This window comes from Notolepis coatsorum, assembly GCF_963971535.1.
Source record: "Notolepis coatsorum genome assembly, chromosome: 4".
NCBI classification, from domain to species: domain Eukaryota; kingdom Metazoa; phylum Chordata; class Actinopteri; order Aulopiformes; family Paralepididae; genus Notolepis; species Notolepis coatsorum.
The window spans coordinates 51432176-51450249 of NC_140168.1; the positions used below are offsets into that span (position 1 = coordinate 51432176).

The window sequence follows — 18074 nt, forward strand, 5'->3', positions numbered from 1 at the left end:
TAGCTAATCTGTGCTGTTTGTTAGCTTTGTTTGTTAGCTTTGTTTGTTAGCTCTGTTTGTTAAGGCGTTGCTTACCCGTTCTTGTCATGGAGCTTGTTGATCTCGTTGGTCTGGACCATGAGTTGTTTCTCCAGCTTATTGGTGGAGAGAGAGTTCTCCAGCATTTGGATCTCAAGCCGTGATGTCTGGTTCAGAACCTGGTCACAAGAAAAACACTCTATAAATAGTTGTTACAGGCTATATTCATACTGCAGATCTCACCAGCAGTCACATAGTTGAGTACCTCAGATCAAAACAAAAAGGAGCAATGAGGGAGGAGCGGACAATGATTTACATCTATTTTATGCTGAAATGAACAGGTAGTTGATTATTCCACATCATGGGTGTGAAGGGTGTGAAGAATAGGCTAATCTAGCCCACAGGTGTAATGCTATTCTGTATTGTTATCACCTGTAGTGCTGCCTTTCTTACTCTCTGCATTGCCTTTGTTCTGTACATTTGATGTAAAATGGAATTTTATGCCTATGTCTATTTCATGTCTATTTTACTGCTGTGCAGAATATTTGGCTGCATTCCTTGTATATACTGTAAGGCTACAAATAAAGGTTATTATTATTATCATTGTTATTATTATTACTATTATTATCATATATATCTGTCTGAATATACCTGCATATAATTTAGGGCTGTCCCCGACTAAGGATTTGGATAGTCGACTATGATTGGCCCAAATTTGCCGTTAGTCGACTCTTAGTCGACAGAAAAAAAATATATATATATATAATATAAAAAAAAAAAAAATTATCATTCCATTTGGGCTGTGGGGGTGCTTAATGTCTGAAGGAGTCGACTGAAGGCTTCTTGTCCTCTGCAAAAGCATGCAATTGGTCCACTGATGGATACATCTTGATATTTGTCTAGTCTAGTGTGTTCATTAGATGGGTGAAATCCTCTTTCAGTGCCTCTGTGCCTGTTTTCTTAGGTAGTTAGCCTCTGGTATGCATGCCTTTAGCGTTAGCCACGCTTCTAGGCCTCTTTTCTTTTGGAAAGAATGAGTATAATAAAGTATAATATATATATATTTTTTTTGTATTCGACTAAGAGGTTGGCAGTCGACTACGGCTCCTTTCGACCGATTAGTTGACTAATCGACTAATAGGGGTCAGCCCTAATATAATTATTATATATGTAAGGGATAATGTATAGCTACGAGGTCATTGTCGCAAAATAATTGACCGACACAGAGTTTAGAATACCGAGGCGCCTCGCCGAGTGAAGGTGAAGGTCAATTATTTTGCGACAATGACCGAGTATAGGCTATACATTATCCCGCTTATTACATGGCTAACTTACTAACAATATACCTAATTCATTTTACACCATCGACAAGACGAGATCAAATGCAGACGCAGTTCTGTTCTGTCGCTCCGCGCTGTCATCGCCAGCAGCTTCGCCGGCAGCCGGCAGGTGTGTCTGATTGGCTGCACTGATGCAGTGTGTGTCAGTGGGCTTGATTGCTACAGCTGCGAACAGCGGTCATTATTGCTCGGCAGAGGTCTGTTATCGAGTAATAACGGACCTCTGACGAGCGCTATTGACCAATCACAATCAAGCATTTCGGCGAATGTTAAAACGTCATGTAATAAACCTACTTATACACCTGCATATAACCCATATAACTTTGTATGATAGCATGTACAATAATGCTGTATATACTGTATATTTATTCTAACTGTATGTATATATATATATATTAGAGCTGGGCCATTAACGGCGTTAACGTGCTGCGTTAACGCTATACTAGTATCGCGCGATAATATAATTAACGCATTAATCTAAAAGTTTTTTTTTTTTTTTTTTTTTTTTTTTACCTTTATTTACCCAGGGTAGGTTCGCTGAGCACAGATGCTCTTTTTCAGGAACGCCCTGCTTCACATTCACAAGTTCCATTCACACCTGGGAGCTGCCCAGTACAACCACAGTTGACACCATTGGCCACTGAGCAACTCCACTGGAGCAGTTGATTCAAGCCATGTCACATAGTTCAAGTTTGAAATGATTCTTTCTGTTTTGCTCCTGAGAGTGCTAGATACTGTACTGTACTGGTAATATTATTTATTTGTGTTAACTTCTGAATAAAACAACTTATTAAACACAAGTACATCTTATTGAACATTATTTTGATATTTCATTACCAATTATCATAGCAAAACAGCTTTTTCAAACGGTCTGTAATGCATTTTGGAAATGGGAGATGGGCTCATGGTGTAATGGGCCACCTGGCCTGAGAAACATAAGGAGGAAAGAAAAAGTAAGGACTTACTTCTGGTCATTATTTGGGTAGAGCACACATATTTTGAATGCCTTCGGCAGTTTTTTTTTTTTTTTTTGGGCCATTTTAATCTAGATTAATCTAGATTAAATCCAGGATTGCAGATAGATGAATCTAGATTAAAAAAATTAATCTATGCCCACCTCTAATATATATATATATATATATATATATATATATATATATATATATATATATATATATATATATATATATATATATATATATATATATATATATATATATATATATATATATATATATATATATATATATATATATATATATATAAAACCACATCTGTCTGTACATACAGTACCTGTATATAATCCTGTTTACATATCTGTAGATACTATATCTATATCTGTACATATCCCTTACCTACTCTTACTAGTTATGCTGCTGGCCAGTATGTGACTACTACTATTCTATTGCTACTATGTATACATATGCTTACATGTATTTATTGCTCCTATGTCTTCCCACTGCGAACACGGGAGCTCTCTAACCCCTGTCCCTGTCTCTCTGTGAGTGGATGTCCCGAGGTGATGGTCAAGGTGGTGTGATCTTCCCTGTGCCGTCCTTGATGTGGCTAACAGCATCAACTGCGATGAATCTGCTCTACGTCGCCCTCAGTTGACCAGCATCTAACCATGCCCGCTCTACTACTATACTGAATTAAAGAAATGGCTAATGTCCTCATAGTTTGCTTATCAAGGAACTTCGATATCCTTGCTAGATACTTGGTTTTTGCATGGACTTTACCAATAATGGAGAGGGCCATGGACTCGCTGGTCATATATTGATCTAATTCACATCCAAGATAAACACAGGGATTAAAGCGCTCCGTCTTGAGACGGATTACCGTCAATTTGATTCGGAGTCGTGACGGATTTTCCGTCAATTGGCTACCTGGTATAATATGATTTGTAGACTGGGAACAACATAAGCACCCGCCAAGCGCCAATGGCAGGCAGATTTTAGGTTTGGCGTGTGACAATGAGAGGTCTGTCCGCCACATGGCGGGTAACAAAATAGTAATGTAAAATAATTAAAACTGCGGTGTGTTTTGGTCTTACGACAGTCGCCTTATTTGCAGCCCCAATCTCTCCTTGCGCATCAATTTCTCCTTGTTTACCGACGTCACATCCACCACCTTCTTGCACTGTAACGTTACGCCCGCCTGCTATACCGATTAGCTAACGTTAGCTTAATAACGTTAAATGGAAGGAGTAAGCCGGCCGCTAAAAAGAAAACCCACCGCGGTTTTCTCAGATGAAAAGGATGAGCGGGACCACCTAACAAAAGAACGTTTCGAGAGGAGTGGAAGTTTGAAGATAGCAGTGTTTCAAGAGACTGGCTAGGCTACTGGGGGCTGTAGTGGTGAGTTGTTAACTTGTTCCGTGTGCGCCGCAAGTATGTCAAAAAGAAAAACAGAAACAATACATTTGTCATTGTTGTGTTACTTCACAGTACAAATACGTCCTCTGCTGTGGTTGTGAGTATCCTTTATTAGCTTAACTCCTTAGGAACATCACCCACGTGTATCTCTCTGGATCTGGTAGATCCAGTAGCAGAAACACATTCACATCATTAGGCTATGTCAGAAAACACATGTGCACAAATCCTGCATTAGGCCTACTTTAGCGGACAAAACCTAAACAAAACTTATTTCTCACACGTTGATCTACCTCTGATACTCATCGGAGCCCATATGAGCGTGGAAACTTGAATGAATGAAAACTTTATTTAACAGATTGCAGAATTGGTACAATACAGTACGGCTCAATACACACAATTGTTAAGGGGATGCAGACCAGAGAAAGACGTTTGTCTTGTTTACATCAGGGTCCCCCATTTTCAAATTATAGTGATATTTATGACATACACAACATACATGACATCATGCATTTATGACATAGGGACATACATGACATACAGATACAGGTATATAGTACTGTTACATTTGTCATACGATATGCAAATATACAGTACTGTTACCCAGAGATCCTAACAGTAAATATATACATATGAGGAGGAGACTGTACATTAGGAGGGGGTGGGTGGTAAAAAATATATACATACGGTGGGGAGGAGACTGTCCATTAGGGGGGACATTTACGGTGGCTAGTTTCGAATTGCAGCCCCCCGTAGATGCTCTTTGAGAGCAGTTTTGGATGTGGGTAGGGAATAGGATTCTAATTTTTTTACAGCTGTGGGTAGGGCGTTCCACATTGTGTGGCATAATTGCGAAACGTGTTTAGTCCCTTGTTTGTATGATAACAAGCCTTTTAGTTCATCGTACAAAAAACTGAAAGAGCCAGGTGTGCGTTTTTGCAACGTATGCCACAGGAAATTACAGTGTGGCAGTAATGGGAAAAGGGTGCTAGTGCGCCATCAATCAGAAGCTAGCCACAAGACTTGCATTCGCGCTCTCCAGCACACAGCCTCCCTGCCTGGCGCGACAACCACAACAGTAGGGTCTATAGTCACAGTCAGGACAGTAGGCTCTACAACACAGTGGTCTATAGTCACAGTCAGGACAGTAGGCTACAACACAGTGGTCTGTAGTCACAGTCAGGACAGTAGGCTACAACACAGTGGTCTGTAGTCACAGTCAGGACAGTAGGCTACAACACAGTGGTCTGTAGTCACAGTCAGGACAGTAGACGCTACAACACAGTGGTCTGTAGTCACAGTCAGGACAGTAGACGCTACAACACAGTGGTCTATAGTCCAAAGACTAGAGGAACCTCTGGATGCAGAAGACTTGTGGATTAAGTACAAGACACATACATTTGACATCTATAATTTATGTTATGCGTGCATAAAACCCAGAATTAGGAGTTTTCTGTATGTAAGCTGCACTTTTTTTGTTGTAAAATTGCATTATGTATTATTAAAACACTGTTTCCCTTGTTTAGTTCCTTGTTCAAGTCATAAGCTTGTTCAGTTGTCACAATGTAGCCTACTGTAAATAAAAACGTGCACTGAAAAGTTACAGTATGTAGATTTATTTATTTGTATGACAATGTCAGAGTCAACCCTTGCAAAAAGTATCAGTTTTATTTAATGAATTGAAAACGGCATTTATATTACGTAAAAGCAAACTCGCAATAGAAAAGATGTTCAAAATAATCTAGTTCCCTTAAAACGCTAACGCTATAAAAAAAAATACAGTGGAGGTTAAAATAAGAATATGACTTGGCCTGAAACAAAGTTCAGTCAGGAGACTTATTTTTGCTTTAATCCCTGTAAACAACAGACTTCCTTTCTTGACGCTTATGTACCTTAGATACTATTGTATGTATATATATACTGTATGTGTGTTTCATTACATGTATACATACCAATTATTCTCCTGTTCTATTCTCCATCCATATTTCATCCATAACAACACTATATTATCACAACATTACACTTTATATTTATTGATAAAGGATTTGCACTACAACTCGTACACCTACTGTGAATTGTACCTAAACTGCACCTCGTCCATTTATGCCTTGCACTATATAGTATTGTATATTAGTACACTGCACAGTATTGTATATTGTATGGTAACTACGTCTACGAACATTGTACATATGTCTAAACTGAACACTGTGACCTCTTTTTTTACTTCTAATTTTTACTATGTTTTTATTTCATACTTATCTTGTCATGCACAGTCTCTGGAGCGCAACAGTAAGAAGCATTTTGTACAAAAGTATTCTGTACTTCTGTATGACAACTATTAAAGAAACTTGAAACATCCAGTTGGGGGATCCCCTTTGAACAGTCCATCTGAGGTTTATCTCCTCCACACCGCTGTGGTGCTTTTCTTTCCTATTGCTAGGTTTTTAGTGAGTCATTCCTTATCTTCATTGGGGAAAGTCTGGGAGTGTTGCATATTTGGATTGTATGGTTTTTGTTCTTCATCTATTGTGATGTTTCTTCTTGACGTGTGCAGCCCATGGGGGCAATGCCATGTGATTTCAGGCTCTATAAATACATTTAGATTTGATTTGATTTGATGTACTAATAGTGTCTTTATACCTGTATCACTGTACATATTATTACTACAAGTCTGTACATGCATGTGATTAGCACTATACTCAGTAGTACTAATCTATATATTTTATACCCAGTTTAATCACCTGTTTACAACTACAAAACCTGCCCCACTGACGTAGAGACTATAGCTCATAAATCAACACTTTAACCTCAGAAAAGTAGTAACGTTCTTATTTTAGACGCGACACCTGGCAATACTTAGATTGTATTCACATCAGATGTATTATGACAGGGAATCGTTTCAGCTTAGCAAACATTTCTCCTTTTATCGCATCAGCAAAATCCCTCCCGCACCCCCCACGAGCTCAGCTTATATTGCCTTCTCCTCAAACTCCTCTATAAACGCAGGAGAAAACCACAGCCACATCACATAAAGAGGGACCAGGAATTTATGTGGCATCCATATTGTCTTTGGCAGGCTCCTTTAGGTGCAGATGAGAGTAGAATAGCTAAGCAAATGGTGTATGAGATTGGTCCTTGTGTGTGTGTGTGTGTGTGTGTGTGTGTGTGTGTGTGTGTGTGTGTGTGTGTGTGTGTGTGTGTGTGTGTGTGTGTGTGTGTGTGTGTGTGTGTGTGTGTGTGTGTGTGTGTGTGTGTGTGTGTGTGTGTGTGGGTGCGTGCGTGCATGCATGCGTGCGTGCGTGCGTGGGTGTGTGTGAGATAGAGAAAAAAGAACGAGTAAGAGAAAAATCTGCAAATGATTTCATGCACGTGTCCTGTGTGTGTGTGTGTGTGTGTGTGTGTGTGTGTGTGTGTGTGTGTGTGTGTGTGTGTGTGTGTGTGTGTGTGTGTGTGTGTGTGTGTGTGTGTGTGTGTGTGTGTGTGTGTGTGTGTGTGTGTGTGTGTGTGTGAGTGTGTGTGTGAGAGAGTTACCTGCGTCTCGACATCTGTCAGCTTGCGTGTCTGCTCAGCTGTCTGGGAGAGGAGATTGGTGCCCATTTCCAACATGGCCGCCGTGTGGTTATGGACGGCACTCTGCTGCAGCTGAGCCATCTCTGTCTTCATGCTCTCTTTGATGTAGTTCTCAATCTGCCCAAAACAAAGATGGCCGAAAGATGAGGAAGGGTCATCAATTCATGACAGACAGGACTTTTTGCAGATGGTGCAGCTGTAGCGTGTGTAACGGAATAGGTTCATAAACACAAACATAGAGCATATAGGATTCGCAGATGTTAGGAATTTGGAAGACCTACTGTAGCAGATACAGTGTAATCTACTGTACAAACCACTGATGCTGTAGAGATTAACACATGTACATGTAAGTGAAAAGACAAAATATGTGCCGACATTCTAGAGTTTAGAATCTACATGATGGATGATCAAGATACAGCAAGAGTCCCATGCTTTCTGTAATCATAGAGTTCCCTGAGTTGCAATACAAAGGGATTCTCATCTGTATCCCCACAAATCACCTTGGCCAGTCCTTCGTACCAGTAGCCATCAGTCTCCGCAACCGTGGGCATGGACCGTTGCCAATAGGTGGAGAACTAACAGACTCCGTCAGTGTGCTATACCAGGGGTCAGCAACCTTTTCGATACAAAGTGCCATTTTAAAATGTTCGTGTTAATCAGTGTGCTATTATCAACATTAGTGACAGTGGTCAGGAGGTAGAGCAGTCGTCTGGTAATGCGGAGGTTCCCAGTTTGATTCCCGCACCTCTCGGGCAGCGTGTCGAAGTGTCCTTGAGCAAGACACTTAACCCCTGACTGCTCCCGATGAGCAGGTTAGCACCTTGCATGGTTGTGTGAATGTGTGAGTTAATGGGTAAAAGTACTATATAAATGCACCATTTACCATTTATTACCATTTACCATTAAGGTAACAATAAGTTTAATTTAAAATCGAAATGTAAATCTCCAACAGATCTGTAATTCTATTCCATCCATATAGGCAACGTGCATAGCAATAGTTTTAATAAACATTTAATTATATAAGAGCGCTATACAAGAATGCTGCAGTCTTTATGTGATGCTTGCTTGCCATACCTGGACACATTCATCCTTGTCTGCCTCATCCATTGAGTTTTCTCATGTTTGGTCTCAAAATGGCGTTTAACACTCAATGTTCGGCAAACAACAACAGACTGACCCTTCTGATTGGCTCTACCCTGAAATATCCCTGGTATATCAGTCAAACTACCATATAACAGGCTGTGCAGCTGCCATTTGGCTGTGAAAGAGGTAACTCGGCATGGGAATGAGGGGACACTTCAACATTTACAAAAAGGAAACACACTTGCTAGTGTGCCATTGGTTTAGATGCCGTGTGCCAATGGTGGCACCCGTGCCTAATGTTGCTGACCCCTGATGTATACTATTATTGATAGAATACTGCCATTCTATTATTATTTTTATTATTATTGTGTTCTATTCTATTATTATTATTTATATTATTATCCATAACTTTTTTTCTGTCTGTACCTCCCCTTTCCCATGCTGCTATGACACAGGTCTGCATTTCCCCAAGGGGATTATTAAAGGAACACTGACTTGACTTGAAATGACAGATTATTGAATATCACTGATTTGCCTTTGTATGCAAACACAAAGCCATTTGTTTCCATTTGTTTTGGGAGCCACCCAAGTGAGGAATGAGTTTAGTGGGTATAGGTGGAACCAGATGTAGGTGGGTAGTGAGGAGAATGAGGAGACAGAGATGGTTAGATATTCACTGAGGCTTATCTTGAAAGACCCCTTTCATGCTTATCTCGAAACCCAAACGAGTGACAAGGCCGCGGGTCGCAACAGATTAGTCATGTGGATTAATCATCAGGATCTGTTTTCACATTTGGAGTGTATTATACAGACCTTCTCAGTGGAACTGCACTGCTATGGAGAGCAGTTTCTGTCCAAGTTTATTTCCTGTCAAAACGTGGATCAAGTTAGGATGTGTATATGTTTGAAGTTTGAACTGGTCTATACAACTTTTAAAGGGATAGTGTTACAGTTTCACCTCCACAACCCTCCATATCTGTCTCACACACCCCCTGCACTTCAGCACGACCACTACGGGCGAGCAATCAGCAAAGGTGAAATGAGTTACGCTGATGGATGGAGATTCCACACCTGCTCCAACTCATCCACTCTGCCTACAAGAAGCATGGTTCTCCATTCATTCAGCGTCAGATCTTGCCTAAGAATGGCCTGGCAAGTATCCTCTACCTTTTCTCTCATAATGCTGTTTATCGGATGTGTGTTCATATCTCTTGATGTGGTATTTTCCCGTATACAACTCTCTCGTGATTTTTGACATTGTATTTTCCGTTTACAATTCTCTCATGATTTTTGACATTGTATTTTCCGTATACAATTCTATCGTGATTTTTGACATTGTATTTCCGTATACAATTCTCTCGTGATTTTTGACGTTGTATTTTTCCCATGTATGGTGTTATCGTGAGGACACTCTCCGTGTCCTCCACAGCCCACTACCCCCAGTGATCTCCACCGGCCATGACCGTCCGCCCGCCAGGCTAAAAACACCCAGACACACCGCTCCTGTTTTTTCCTCCCTCTACGTAGTAATAAATGCCCTACAGGGTTAAACATTATTCTGCCTCCCATGTCATTTGAGCCCACCAGTTACTGTGACATAACAGATAGTACAGATTTTTCTAGCCCTAGCCCTAGCTTACTCACCAATGATAATGTTGATTGTTAAGAGTCCTTTCTTAGCAGAATCCATACTGTTCCTCATACTAGCTTCGGGTAGTTGGCCATGAAGCAATGCAAAGTCAATTGTCCGGCAACGTGGCTACATGAGTAGAGCTCCAGACTCATGATCGGAAGATCACCGGTTCGAGCCCCGGTCAAGGCCATTGTCGGAAAGTGGTATTGTTGTCCAGCAGGCGGCACTCTGTCCTCTGGACTAGTCAGTAACGACGCCCCTGTTACAGTGATAGGGACACCGTACGAGTGCCGTCCTTCGGATGAGACGCTAAAACCGAGGTCCTGACTGAATGATATATATATGTACTAGCGGAGTAACAACACAATCATCAAATTTGCTGACGACACAGTAGTGGTGGGCCTGATCTCTGCAAACGACGAGAGGGCCTACCTGGAAGAGGTCAAGGTCCTGGTGGGATGGTGCCAGGAGAACAGCCTTTCCCTGAACGTCAGCAAAACAAAGGAGATGATTGTGGACTTCAGGAGGTCGGGGGTCAAGGACTACAGCCCCCTCAGCATCGACGGGCACCGGTTGAGAGAGTGAACAGTTTAGCCCACATATCCGAGGACTTGACATGGACCACACACATTGACAGTGTTGTGAAGAAGGCACGACAACGCCTCTACTTCCTCAGGCGCCTAAGGAAGTTCCAAGTCAGTCAGAAGATCCTTAAGAACTTCTACTCATGTACAATAGAGAGCATCCTGACTGGCAACATCACCTCCTGGTTTGGGAATAGCACCGCACAAGACCGAAGCAGACTACAAAGAGTGACACGTTCAGCCGAACGCACAATTGGAGGGGGGCTCCCCACCCTCCAGAACATTTACAACAAGCGGTGCAGGGGTAAGGCTAAGAGAATCATCAAGGACTCCAGCCACCCGAACAACTGCCTCTTTGAACTGCTGCGGTCAGGCAAGCGATACCGGAGTCTCAAGGCGAGCACAGAAAGACTCAGAAGAAGCTTCTATCCCCAGGCCATCAGGCTGCTCAACGAACAATAAACACTATACAACAACCATCAAATGCACACAGCACACGCATCCACACGCACACACTCACTTTAAACAAACAACACACTGCAGCACCCACTCTCCACACTTTAGATCACCTAAACACACTTTACATTTATTGATAAAGGATTTGCACTACAACTCGTACACCTTACTGTAAATTGTACCTAAATTGTACCTCATCCCATTTCTGCTTTGCACTATATAGTATTGTATATTAGTACACTGCATAGTATATTGTATATTATATGGTAACTCAGTTACTTCTATTCTGCATCGAACATTGTACATATGTCTATACTGAACACTGTGACCTAATTTTTTACTTCTAATTTACATGCTATACTATTTTATTTCATACTTATCTTGTCTAGCACAGTCTCTGGAGCGTAACAGTAAGAAGCATTTTGTATAAAAGTATTCTGTACTTCTGTATGACAACTATTAAAGAAACTTGAAACTTGAACTATAAAAATGCTCCTGTCTGTACAAGCTGACTGAGGCATACTGAAATTTACTCCAGAGTGCACACAAAGTACATTTCAGTGAGGCTCAGTCAGCTTGTACAGACGGGAGCTTTGCATTGGTTTGTAGGCTAACTATCTGGAGCTAGTATGAGGAGCAGCATGGATTGTGCTGAGAAATCACTATGCCAATCAACAACACTTTTGGTAAGTATAAGAAATAGGGCTAGGGGTCCTAAAATCTGAACTATCCCTTTAATATCATATCATAGCAAGACATCACAATTTAGGCCTTTTCGTTACATTTCCTGAAGTCCGCACATTTTCTCGAATGCTCGCTCTGGTTGATATGGCTCTCAATCGCAGTCTTGATTTCTATTTTCAGAAAGGCAGGGTCCAGGGCTAAGCCAGCTCCCCACAGCACAGCTCCACATCATCAGCTGACGTCCCTTACTCGGCAGCAAACTGTTTCATGTTCCTTTAGCTCTCTGGCTGTTGAACAGAATGAAACAGCTTGCACACTCGCTGTAGACGTCACCGGCCAAGCTCTGCTGAAAAAGAAAAATATTTTGCCCTGAGTCAAAGATGCTGAGAGACAGAGAGAGAGAGAGAGAGAGAGAGAGAGAGAGAGAGAGAGAGAGAGAGAGAGAGAGAGAGAGAGAGAGAGAGAGAGAGAGAGAGAGAGAGAGCAGTCGGTGACACCATATGTCCCTCGCTCCCATTTTCCATCCCTGTGAAGGTACATATTGCTCCTATTATGGCATTAGGCCTAAATGTCCAGTGATACCCCCGTGCAAACCCCTGGTCAAAGGGACATTAACCCTTTCACTACCACACTACAGAATGTGAACCCTTTCACTACCACGGTTAAGGCGGTTAACCGTCTGTAGTGTGGTAGGAAAGGGTTAAAGTTATGTAGTGTGGTTGTGAAAGGGTTAACCATTTGTCGTGTAGCAGTGAAAGGGTTCATCTACATTTTGCTCAGGGAGCTGGTGCATGCATGCGCGTGTGCACACACACACACACACACACACACACACACACACACACACACACACACACACACACACACACACACACACACACACACACACACACACACGCACACACACACACACACACACACACACACACACACACACACACACACACACACACACACACACAATGGCCTGAAGGTGAGACTAGCCGTCCGTGCTCCATGTAGCAGATCATTGTCAGTTTTAAGGGCACTCCATACACTGCATATTTCCCTTTTGAGTTATTGGAGGACTTTCAATTCAAGTGTGATCCAAAGAAAAGGCAGTGTATGTGTAACGGTGGTCATTAAGTACTAACCACACTTCGAGCTTGGCACCTGTCATTACTGGCACCACATGACCACCTACGTCAAATACTACGGTCTTATCCATTCCGTCACCTGAACATGACCCAATTCAGGTGGCGAAAAGTGGGTACTGTATTTCACTTGTAGAGTGAGTTTACATCAAGGGACAAGGTTTCAATCTTGTTACACTCACCCATCTAAAGTCACTCCACACTCCAGAGGCCCCAGCTGGAAAGCTGGGCTCAACCGTATTATACAAGTCAACAAGCACCAATTGTAACCGTGGTCACTAGCTACTAACACAGAGAACATCATCTGATCCATCTCATAATCTCCACGCAGAGTATGAGCTACTACCCTCCCCATCTCCTACCCAATATAGAGTACCCCAATGTAAACTCAACTATTTTAAAAACCTCAATTAAAAATGTAAATAATGTTGCTTGTGGCTGCAGTGGTGGTGTAATATATTCATGATATGATACGAGGGGCTGTGCAATAGATTCATGATATGATACGAGTGGTTGTGCATATATTCATGATATGATACGAGTGGTTGTGCATAGATTCATGATATGATACGAGGTTGTGCATAGATTCATGATATGATACGAGTGGTTGTGCATAGATTCATGATATGATAGTTTTGTAATATGTTCTCATCACTAATATGTGCAATATGTGCAGTTTGTGGTTGTGATGTGCTACAGTATGGGTTGCTTTGATTATATGTTGCTTCTTTGTTTTTTATTGCTGCCATATGGAGGGAGCTATGTGTGCAGCATTTGAGTCCAAGACTAATTTCCCTATGAGGACAATAAAGTATATTACATCATATCGTATCAGGTACTTAATGCTCCACACCTGTCTTCTGACAGTCCCGAACCGTGACCCCTCCGCTCACCAGCACCATGTGACCAAGTATGTTAAATACCCCAGTCTTATCCAGTCTGCCAACTGAAAACGATCCAATTCAGATGGCGAAGTGGGGGAATTAACTTAGGAGTGAGTTTACACCAAGGGGCTACCATTGCAAGGTTTCAACCTCATTACATAAGGACATAATAATGTTTAGTGAAAAGACAAATGGTTTACACAGAAACAATCAATGTAATAATTCCTTGGCAAAGCAAACACCCTAACAAATAGGAGGACAAAAGAATAAACTGTGGGAAAAAGTGTTTGCTTTGGATACAGTAACTTCAACCGCAGTGTATCTACAGTTAACCCTCTGAGACCCACATAGACCAATTATTGTCTTTCTTAAGGAGGGCAGGGGATCTTTAGGGGGAGATAGCAGGTCAAAAGTAGATGCAACATAGAAGTGATATACATCATATGAATGCTGGGAACCTGGATATTAATTTGAGATGCAGTTTAGCAGTGTGTCACGTTTTTTTCTAGTCATAAACCTGTTAGTCATAAAACGGTTAGACGCCCATTACAAATGTGAATGTTTAGAGTGTATAAGGGCTTAAAACATTATAATTGAAGCATATGATGACCATGCTCAATTATGTCTCATAAGTTGTTGCAGCAATTTCTCGGTTGATATCATTATACAGATTTGGTGCAAAATCTTTTATTTTTGACCACTGGAGCATTGATAAACATGGTAAAAAATCCCTCCGAAATACCACATTACACCCTCCGAAGTACCATATTACACCCTCCAAAATACCACATTAAGACACCAAGACCTCGAGGGACACCATATAAAAGTAATGATGTGATTTGGTATAAAAAACATTTGACATTTAGACATTTCTGTAAGAATTACATTTTCGTTGATAGGATGGCGAGCACCCCTTATGGTCGATAAACCTAGGAAAGCAATTTTCTGAATGCCCTATGTCTCTAGTTTGTGGTTGTCATGAGGCTGTGATTATCCTAGAGGTCACAATAGATGATTTCTATACAGTGAGGTCAAGTAAAGAAAGAAAATGCCTACAATGAAATGGCTAATGGAGACTAACATCATCATACATTAATACAATTGGGCTCATTGGATCCACAAGAGTCTCAGATTTCCCAATTTATGAAATTCCAAGACTGTTTAGGGACCCCAATAAATGGTCAAATTTTCACACACATCAGACGGTTAAAGAGCAAATGTATCGCATTTTGCTGATATTGTTATCTGATCAATGTCATTAGCAGAGATTAAAAAAAAAAGCGGTGATGATGTTTATAATGTCCATGCATACAGCATTGATTGGCACTAGGAGAGAAAATGAATTGCAGTGTTGCTTGCCAATGTAAAGTGCTCAACATTTACAGTCAACCAGCAGTGATGGGACAGACAATAAAGCAAAGGGCAGAGCAGTCCTCTCTTGTGACAGCTAGCTCTCAGCCACCAGCGAATGTCTGCCAAGTCCAATTTGCTTTGCACTGTAATATCCTTTCTTGGCACTGATATTAAAGAGGAAAAAAAGTTTTGTTGTTTCAAGCCCAATTTCAGTTATAATACAACCTCACCGAACTGTGAACTCCATCAGGCTGATATAAGTGTCACTTTCCACAGAACCTCCAGCGGCCCTGCCCAAGAAATTGGAAAGCAAACGAGAAGCCTGGAATGTACATGACTGGAACATTGATGGATTGAGCACTGGCTGATAATGAGGAATATAGAATGTAGGTCTATGTAGAAACACACCACCTCAGATATCAGTGGTAGTTGTACAGGTAGGCTAGTGGTCAAACCCTCTCCTGTGGGCCTGTTTCCAAACCTTCCAATCCTCAGTGTTGGTTCATGGTCACTACCTCGTACACCTTATCCAATCTCTGCCCTGCGTCGACCCCAGTGTTCTGTTGCAGTTAGCCACTGTATACTACAGCTTGCTAATCTTCCGAGGCTAACCTGCAGCACTGTGTGTGTACCGTGATACGCTTTACACCCTGTAAAAGTCACCTTGAGAGAGTAGGGGACACTAAGAGAAACCCAAGCCTCATGGCTACTCTCCCAGGGAATGTGACTGACTCACTGCTGGATCTGGTGGGGGCCATAAACGGAAAGTACCAAGGAGAAACAATATTACACAAACACGCCCCATCATGTAAAAACACCACCGGGGGAGGCTGTAAAATGGGCTTATGTGGGTGTCAAGTTATTTGGATGGTTTCTAAGCCCCATTCCACAACGCTGCTTATTCTGGACAACGAGTACAGCGATAGAAAGCCTTGCAGACAGCGAAGAAACTGCAAAAAAAAAAAAAAGGATAGCGTCTTTTGTTTCCAGTATTGCAATGCAAACGGAAAGGCATTCATGTCAGTCGGGATTGGAATGGTGAAATAAATATGGGGAGCTGTCTCCGGAGATACTCTCCAGAGGTATTGAGATTTGAGGTTCAAATGCCAAAATACTGATTCCCTGTGATGTTGGACTAAAACACAGAATACAAGCCTAACCGTTTTTTGGTGAATCTGACACTGAGGTGAAAATAATTTGAATAGGTGGTCCTGAATTATCTCCAATTTTCTTGTCAAACAACAGACCCTCAAAAAACACTGTAAGCCAATAAATCACTCTAATGTTGTGTGATAGACATTTGGATACCGAGAGGATTTAGAAAAAGGTTTCATAGCAGGGTTGTATACGGCTTAAGCGGCAGCTGGGAAGTTTGGTTAGCCTCCACAAGAAGCCCACCGGCTAGGGGTCAACCCAAACAAGTGGAGGTCATCCTTAACTACAGAGCCAGGTTTAACCTGTTACCTGTGTGGTCATTACTTTAGAGAATAACGGACTATGCAATTACCCACGGAACATTCGTAGTATGTTGTAATTCGTCTTGACAACCGCAAATGTGTGGCATTATCTTCTTTATTCTCTGTGTTTGTGTATCTATGACAATTGACTAAGCTTTTCCAACTAATTTATAACATAAATTATAACTTCTGTCAACGTGTCATTTTCTAATAAAAACTAACCACACACATTTGGCAGGTTGAAACCGGAACAAAATTAAAACATAATCCCAATTCCTGTGAAAATAAAAATCCATCTATATTACCTTCCTTTTTGTGTGTCCTGGATTTCGGAGAGGACCAAGTAGATTTATACTAAGGGGACATTCCTGAAGGTGCAATAACACTAAGGTCTGCTTTTAGAACTCCTAAATATTGCCCCTGGTTTTATATAATCACTGCTAGCTAAGTGAGAGAGAGTCCCATAAACAGACCTTTATGTTTCCCTAAAGGTTTAAAGAGCTGTGTTTGGTAGAGCCTGGGTTCACGCAGGCTGTCTGCGTGACTTCACTAACTATACGCTACCTGACATCTTGACACTCCACCGCCGCCTTGCACAGCGGTCCGCGTCCGCAACCGTTTAGCAGATCCTAGCGAACAGGACAGATGCCGCGCGCATGTGTGTACGGGCATGCCTGTTTAAAAGGTTTTATATGAGCACCCGGGGTAGTGAGTTACAACTGGCTGTTAATGATAAAACAATCTGCTTGAGGCCGTGCCGAGGATGCAACTAATAGGGTTAGCGCTGAGCACTTTCCTCTCTTTCCTCTAAGTCTCTAAGAGCAGAGGGACCGTTTGTCATTGCGAAGGACAAGTGTTTAGGTTGGTAAATGCCCCATCCAGGCATATTTTCATGGAGAGTATCACAAACAAAACAAAAAAAAGCATATAATCAATCAGTGGACATCACCGACATACTCCACGCACGCTCTCAAAGAGAAGCTGCCAAATTGCAGATACTTGGAAACGAAGACCAGGTTTAATCCTCGAGGACGAGACTCCCTGTTATCGTTGTTACAGATTACTTCAAAATGTTTACAATGTTTTTTCTGACATCACTCGTTTAGAGTATCACTTCCATCCCTAATAGGGGGTCTATAGAGCTTTTCTAAACAGCAGCGGCAGCAGTGAGAGAGCCACCGGTAGAGATACAACATGGTGCGGCCTGGACTGTATAAAACCACTCACTGGTAGACTCTGTCAGACCTCTGCTTATCTCTGACCCTTGGGGGGGGGGGGGGGCATCTGGGATGCTTCTCCCCGCACTGTGGCCATGGGACTGTTTCAGACCACTTTAATGGACACCAGCGGTGGGTAGCTGCGGGTGGGGTAGGGGGCTATTACATCCCCTTCGGCACCTCAGTGTGAAATCACAAGCCACCTTGGGAGTAATGCCAGCGAATACACTTCTCCTTATCGGCGGCCGACAGTGAAAGGTGAATTTGATACGCTTCCCTGAAACCTGGGC

The 18074-nt window shown here is 41.8% G+C and overlaps 1 protein-coding gene across 1 annotated transcript in view; it reads right to left on the minus strand.

Annotated features, from left to right (window-relative positions):
- The window catches only part of angpt1 (angiopoietin 1), a 132668-nt gene that overhangs the window by 82960 nt on the left and 31634 nt on the right, over positions 1-18074 (minus strand). Inside the window, 2 exon segments of the mRNA XM_084312941.1 lie at positions 76-197; positions 7262-7417. Coding sequence (XP_084169067.1) covers positions 76-197; positions 7262-7417 — 278 coding nt within the window.